The sequence below is a fragment of the Macadamia integrifolia genome, unplaced genomic scaffold, assembly GCF_013358625.1.
Source record: "Macadamia integrifolia cultivar HAES 741 unplaced genomic scaffold, SCU_Mint_v3 scaffold530, whole genome shotgun sequence".
In the NCBI taxonomy this organism is placed as follows: domain Eukaryota; kingdom Viridiplantae; phylum Streptophyta; class Magnoliopsida; order Proteales; family Proteaceae; genus Macadamia; species Macadamia integrifolia.
Window position 1 is genome coordinate 254,162 of NW_024870474.1, and position 7,575 is coordinate 261,736.

At 35.8% G+C, this 7,575-nt stretch overlaps 1 protein-coding gene across 1 annotated transcript; it reads right to left on the bottom strand.

Moving 5' to 3' along the window:
* Positions 1–458: 458 nt before the first annotated feature.
* Positions 459–2,293, bottom strand: LOC122069069 (cytochrome P450 94A1-like). Its single transcript, XM_042633015.1, has one exon. It carries the CDS (start codon positions 2,235–2,237, stop codon positions 678–680), a length of 1,560 nt encoding a protein of 519 aa, XP_042488949.1. The 5' UTR covers positions 2,238–2,293; the 3' UTR covers positions 459–677.
* Positions 2,294–7,575: the final 5,282 nt, after the last annotated feature.

Here is a 7,575-nt window from a genome sequence, read left to right on the forward strand (position 1 = left end):
GCGAGATTCAAATCATTGCAGAAATCATGACACAAATATTAAAAAAAAAATAATAATAAAAAAAAAAGAGAAGAGAAAAAAGGCCTAAAAATCGGTAGAGATGAATGAGGTAGATTTGATGAGTGATGACATCAAAATCGGGCCATTAGATCGTAAAAACCGTAGAGAACAACCCAAAAATTTCAAATTGATCAGACAAAAATAGTGAGAGATTGGGGCTCTGAAATGTTTATACTAGATTTTATAAGAAAAAAAAAAAAAAGAGTCTTACAGGATATCGGATTGGATCGGGTGATCCACATCAATAATCGATCCAAAGGCCGCCGGTGAAATACTGGTATGCATAAAACATACCAGTACTTGATATTAAACTACTTAGATTTTGTGGTCCACACTAGACCGACAATTTTATTTTTTATTTTTAACTTAAAAATAATGAGAGGACTCAGAGAAGTAGATAACATAAAATATTTATATTTTACTTTTCTACTTTATTTACTTTTTGCAAACAAACAAACATGACTCCGTCACAGAAAGAGAACTTAAAAAAAAAAAAAAAAAAAAAAAAAAGAGCACACTTACCCTTTTATCCCTTATCAAATTGAACAGAGGTATCACTTTCCCTTCACCATTCTCATCAAAGATAACAGAGCCTTCTAAGCTTAGACACAGATTCATTACTTCCTCTCCTCGATCCTCACCGGGAAACCTCCTTTCATTTTGGAGGACAGGTAAGAAACGAAAAGTGGATCAAAATCCTTCTCCGCCGGCACCACCCGGTACTTCTGCATCACTCCTGCAACTATCCTCTGCATCTGCAAGAAAGCCATATCTTTCCCTAAGCAGATCCTTGGACCTGCTTGGAACACTGGGTAAGTATATGGATCTTTTCCCACAAACTTCAACTTCCCAGCTGAAGGAGAGCTTTCATCCTCTTTCTCAAGCCACCTCTCCGGCCGAAACTCCATACAGTCTTTGCCCCATAGCTTCTCCATCCTCCCCATTGCATAGGGAAAGTATGTCACTCCAGCTCCCTTCTTCACAAACGTACCGTCCGGCAGATAATTGTCGGCCGCCGCGAATTTAGTGTCATTCGGGACCGGTGGATACAACCTCATGGTTTCACAGATCGCTGCATGGGTATATAATACTTGCTTCACATCATCGTAATCAAGTGATTCTGGCTTCTCCTTCAATTCCTTCATTAACTCCTTTTCCACACGAGGGTTGCGAAAAACTAACAGGAAGAACCATATCAAGGCTGCTGAAGTGGTATCCCGACCAGCTAAGATAAAGCTGATCACCATATCTGTAACAAAACGCTCATCAGAATGGCCAGAGTTCAAGATTCTTGAGAGGAGATCTTGGGTTTCTAGTGAAGACTTCTCTTGGAGTTCTTTTCTCTTTTCTCTCACGACCTTTGTTGCGAATTCACGGACAGTTGCGTTTGCTTGTCGTAGGATTTTCTCGGACCCAATGTTGAGTGCTCGTTTAAGCTTCCAAAAGGGTGGGAATACGTAGTGAAACCTCTCACTGCTCAACTGGGTAGCAGCTTCGAATGCCTCGGCGAATTCGGACCTTGGCTGTGGGAATGATGGCGACAGGGTTGCCGGGTCATACCCAAAAGCAATTTTGCAGACGTTGTCGAATGTAAACCTCTGGAGGATGTCTTGCAGATCAATTACATGATTCTTAGAAGCAGCTTCGGAGAGGAGAGGAAGGAGGCGGTCGAAGACCTCGGCCTCCACTACTGTTTCGGTGAACTTGCGGAGAGATTTGGTGTTGAATTCATGGCTGGATATCTGTCTCTGAAACCTCCAGTTATCGTGGTCGGCATTGAAGATGCCATCGCCGAGGAAATTGGTGAGGGTGTCTCTAAAGAAGTCTCCTTTTGGGTAGATGTTGAACTCGTTTTTGAGGATGTGTTGGACGTTGGCTGGGTTAGTGGTTACAAGCTGAAGATGGCCAAGAGGACGATCGAGGAGGATGTTTCCATTGGGACTATCTTTAAGAAGTTCTGTAATCCATTGGTTGAATATCTCTTGGTTAGCAGAAATGGCAATTGAAGAGCCCAACAATGGGTATGACTTAGGGAATTTGGTGGTTGATTGAGATGAAACTGAAGAAGAAGAAGATGATTTATTCTTTCCCTTTTGAGTGAAGCTGGTTTTGATGAAGAAGTAGAAGAGTGGGAGAATTACTAGTACAAAAGAAGCTAAAAACTCAAGCTGAAACATGGTGGACTTGTTATAAAGAACACAACTAAAACAAGCCTATTTTCTTGTCTGGTGTGCTCTCCACTTCTCTGCATCTATTGAATTTATAGGCGATTAATCTTTGACAAAGTAAGCCAGTAGGTGAGTTTTCCTTTTCTACCCCTCCTGAGGTCACAGATCTGAAAAATGAACAGAAGGGAGTAGACAGACTAAACTGACTTTGACCGCCACTAAAGCGAAATTCTAAATAACTACCAAATCAAAGACGACCAGGCCATTAAGGTGTTGGTTATTATTTCAGGCTGTGCAGCATAGAGCAAAATAATTTAATCTTCACACAAAAATATTTTTGCTAAAATATATATATATATATATATATAATGCGTAAGGCTTCCATCACTGTGGAAGGATACCTTACGCTAGGGGTGTCCATTCTTCAACCGAACCGGTAAAACCGGTCGGATCGAACCAATAATAATACTGATCGAATCGAACTGAAGCCTTATTGGGTCGGTTTGGTTTAGAGTATTACAATCCCAAAACCAAATCGAATCGCACTGGAAACCGGATGAATCCGAAACCAAACCGGTAAGAAACCGAAACACTCCAAAATTCATTAAAAAAAATTAAAATTTGCATAGTTTTATAAACATTTGTATGGACAGTCGAATCCAAACTGGACCAAAAATCAAAACCAAACCCGATTACAAATCGATTTAAGAAACTGAAGACAAACCGAAATCAAATCGCACAAAAACTGAAACCAAATCGAAACCAAAATTTTTTTATTGGTTCGATTTCGATTTCAACTTTTTCACACCAAAACTGACTCAACCCAAACCAAAACCAAGCCAGATCGACCGGTTGACACCCCTACCTTACGCCCTTGGCCTTGTGGGCGTGGTCTCTCTACCAACTTTATTCAGTTAATGAGATTACCTAATTCCTGATGGCTGGATGGTACCTTACGCCCTTGGCCTTGTGGGTCTCTCTACCGACTTTATTCGGTTATTTATAATATCTTATCTCTTTGGGTTTGTCTCGTTCTACGCTACAATCTTTATTGTTTTCTGACTTGCCGTTCATTAATTGTACAGTACATCTTAATTAAATCCAAAAAAAGAAATTTTCATTTTTATAACAATTTTGAACGATCAACATTGAATCTGGCGCAGAGTGAGTGAGGCGGTGGGCTTGAATCTTGATGGGAATTCAGAAAAAGTTGATTGGTTCAACATATGATGGCCGTAGACCATGTACATGCAGTAAGATCTGATGCATGTAAGGATGTGAATTTGTAACTGAAATTATTTATTGAAATTGATTCGATTCGTTTACATTGAAATTGTAAAATCGTTTAATAAATGGGACGATTATGGTTTTAAATTTCAGGCCGATTAGTTAAATGGGTCGGATCGGTTTTAACCGCGGAACCCATTGATTTCAAACTGAATTGAAATAGTTTAAACCGAACTATTTAAAACCGTTTAAACCGATCTGATTAATCCGTATAACAATTAAATAAAGAAGGGGCAGTAATCCGTATAACAATTAACAATTAAATTAAGTGTTCATCCTTCTTTGGTATGATTTATTGCAATACAGTTCAAGTTTAGGCTTTAGATCATGAACTTGTAATCCATATATATTACTATGTTATTATGTTATCATAGATGGGGTATTTTGGCTGAACCACTTGTCATTTTAATATTTTATACTGTAGAAGGCTGGATTTGGTTGTTGTATGATAGTAGTTCTAAATGTTTGAGAATGACCATGCAAAGAAATAGCACTAGATTATCAAATTAAGACATACCATCGTTAATATAGAATCTCTTATTTGTGGTTGTCAATTATTTTTTGATAAGCTTATGATTTTCAATTTAGAGATTATTGCAAATTATAACAAACCGATTGTGAACTGTTTTACAAACCATATAGAATAAACCGAAACCATTTAAAACCATGAAATCGACACCGTTTATAAACCGTGGAAACCGAAACCGTTTACTAAATGGTCACGGTTTCAGAAAGTGGAACCGTTTAGTAAATGATGCGGTTATGGTTTTAGTCAAATAAATATGAATCAAACCGATCCTCGCCGTTTAAACCGAAACCGAATCAATTAACACCCTTAGATGCATGCATTGGCTTCAATTTCCTAAGCAATTTGGTGGATATTACAAAAGTTATTGTCACGAACTTTAAAGGTTCTAAAGGTAAATATAATTTTTTTGTTTATCATGTTTGATTTACTATCCTGTCAATATTGTTATTAGGAATTTTTATGGTTTCCACGATGATCTTGTTAATGACATGTAAGATAGTTTAATTATACATTATTCATTGATTTTTAATCATATATAACTCATGTCTATATCTAAATTATGATTTTAGGTATTAGAGTATTGATATCGGATCAAACGTATTGGTCATATCGTAATAGTATTATTGTCTTAGAATGATCCTCATAACTGGCTGATCCAAGATCAGGTATCGGTATCAGAACAATGGTAAAATTGTAAAAGGAAAAACTTTTTTTTTCTTTCAAATGAAAAAATAGAGGTAAAAATGACTAATACAAACGGATCCAAGATTGGCATCGTCAACAGATATCGATCCGTTACCCAAGAACTAAATCCTTGATTTGAATAGAACTCTTGTATACAAACAAGAAATTGAAGAGACATGCGAACATTGAGACCTTATAGTAGATAATAGCATGATTTTAAAACTTGGATTAGAATGAATCTCCATTAAACTCAATTCTATGCTATTAAGAGGGATAGAGTTAGGATGAATTAGAATTGATGAAGATTATGTAGAAATGTAACCTTAAAATGATGTAGAAGATAATGGAAAAACAATAATAACTGATGCACACAGGTTTACGAGGTTCGGCAAGATTGTCTACGTCCTCGGTGAGATGAAATCGTGTTTCACTATCAATGGAGAATAGGGTTACAATGCTCGTCCTCACACCTCTCAGTATTATTTGCATTACAGAGAAAGAAATCCTCGCTACAAATATATAGTGAAAAATCCTAATCCGCTGTCCTGCCTGTCGAGGCGTCTATACCAATTAAGGGTGTTAATCGGTTCGGTTTCGATTTAAATGGTGTGGATCGGTTCGGTTCACATTTATTTGACTAAAATCGTAACCTCACCATTTACTAAACGGTTCCACTTTCTGAAACCGTGACCGTTTAGTAAACGGTTTCGGTTTCCACGGTTTCTAAATGGTGTCAGTTTCACGTTTTTAAACGGTTTCAGTTTCGGTTTATTCTATACGGTTTGTAAAACGGTTCACAATCAGTTTGTTATAACTTGCGACCATCTCTAAACTGAAGATCGTAAGCTTATCAAAAAATAATTGGTAACCACAAATAAAAGATTCTATATTAACGATGGTATGTCTTAATTTGATAATCTAGTGCTATTTCTTTGCATGACCATTCTCAAACATTTATAACTAATATCATACAACATCCAAATCCAGCCTTCTATGGCATAAAATATTAAAATGACAGGTGGTTCAACCAAAACACCCCATCTATGATAACATAATAATATAGTAACATATATGAATTACAAGTTCATGATTTAAAGCCTAAATTTGAACTGAATTGTAATAAATCATACAAAAGCAGGATGGACACTTAATTTAATTGTTAATTGTTATACGGATTACTGCCCCTTCTTTATTTAATTGTTATACGAATTAATCGGATCAGTTTAAACGGTTTAAAGGGTTTTAAATGGTTTGGTCTAAACGGTTTCAATTCGGTTTGAAACCAACGGGTTCCACGGTTAAAATTGACCCGACCCGTTTAGCTAATCAGCCTGAAACTTGAAACCATAACCGCACCATTTACTAAACGGTTTTACAGTTTCGGTGTAAACTGATCGATTTGATTTTAATAAACGATTTCAGTTACAAATTCACATCCTTAATACCAATACTCTTTGAAATAAACTGTAACGAAATACAAAACATCACACACCAATAATTTATCTAAATTCAATTCTAAGTTTTAAAACCTTAGAATTGAATCCAATGTAATCTCTTTGGCAAATGAGTCCCATCATTGTAATTAAGTGATCTCACTCTCTCATAAAATTTGTCCCATTTTTCAACTGCATCACACAACCAGACCAAAAGATTAATTGGCAAACATAATGGGTGTAAAATATCAGGAAATTCCAGCTAGGCATGAAACCCAACTTGCACGAAACCCCAATTTCGAAGAGATGAAAGGGAAACCATACCAATCATTCATTTTGGTTGAGCTTTTTCTTTTGGTCACTATCCACCGTCGGCTTTCATTCATTGAAAGCTCAGTTCCCACTGGAAATTTTACTTGACATTTTGCTAATGGTAGACCAATATTGCAAGTCTTCCGCTAAAGATCATATTTTCCAAGTCTTCCATACTCATCCGGGTTCCCACCACATCAAAAGTATCTTAAAAAAAAAAAGACAAAATTTTATTTCCATCTCAGAATGAAATGATGGTCTTACAGTCTCACTCATTCACATAAGTGGTATGTCCCACTAGAAGTTTAGCTAGGTATGGCCACACACCTAAAGGGCACCTATGAGTAAACTACAGTATTTGGCTTTATTTATTTATTTTTTTTGATAAAACAGTATTTGGCTTTACATGAATGTATCTTTAGGCTCTATTTGTTTTGGTATAAGTTCCATAGAAGTCTACCAAAATATAGTCCCATAGAAGGAAAATAAAGTAAAGAAAGTATCTTATTTCTATTCTTTAAAAATTTTGACAATGAATATCCACCCTTTAGTTTATCTCTTTCCTGCTCTGTTTAGAAAAGTCCCCTTTATTCTTTTCATTAGTTGAGCAATTGGTTTCCAGTGATTCCGCAATTCATCTAATCTCTTCACATAAATATATAATGAAATCTTTTTTTTTTGGTAAAGAGTATATAATGGAATCTATGCCATTAGAAAACGTTTTTTCCATCTATACCAAATTATTTATCCACATATCTATTGTCATAATTGTCTTACTAAATAATGGAATCTATTGTAAATTTAATGGAAAAAACTTTCTTAGTTCATTGTAAATCTTAAGGGAATTTTTTTCCACCACCCACATTAAATTCTTCATCCACATATCTATCATCATAATTACCTTACTGAAATAATGTAATCCATATTGTAAAACTTTATGGAATTTTTTTTTCCTCCACTCACATTTTGTCTTCTTCACCAACTTTACTACCATCAAAATTACTTGTCCCTTCCTATACGTCGAAGAATCAAAATGTTCTTTTAAGTCTCCTCCATGTGCAATGATGGTAATTGGTAAAGAGATTATCTTCGTCATCAATGA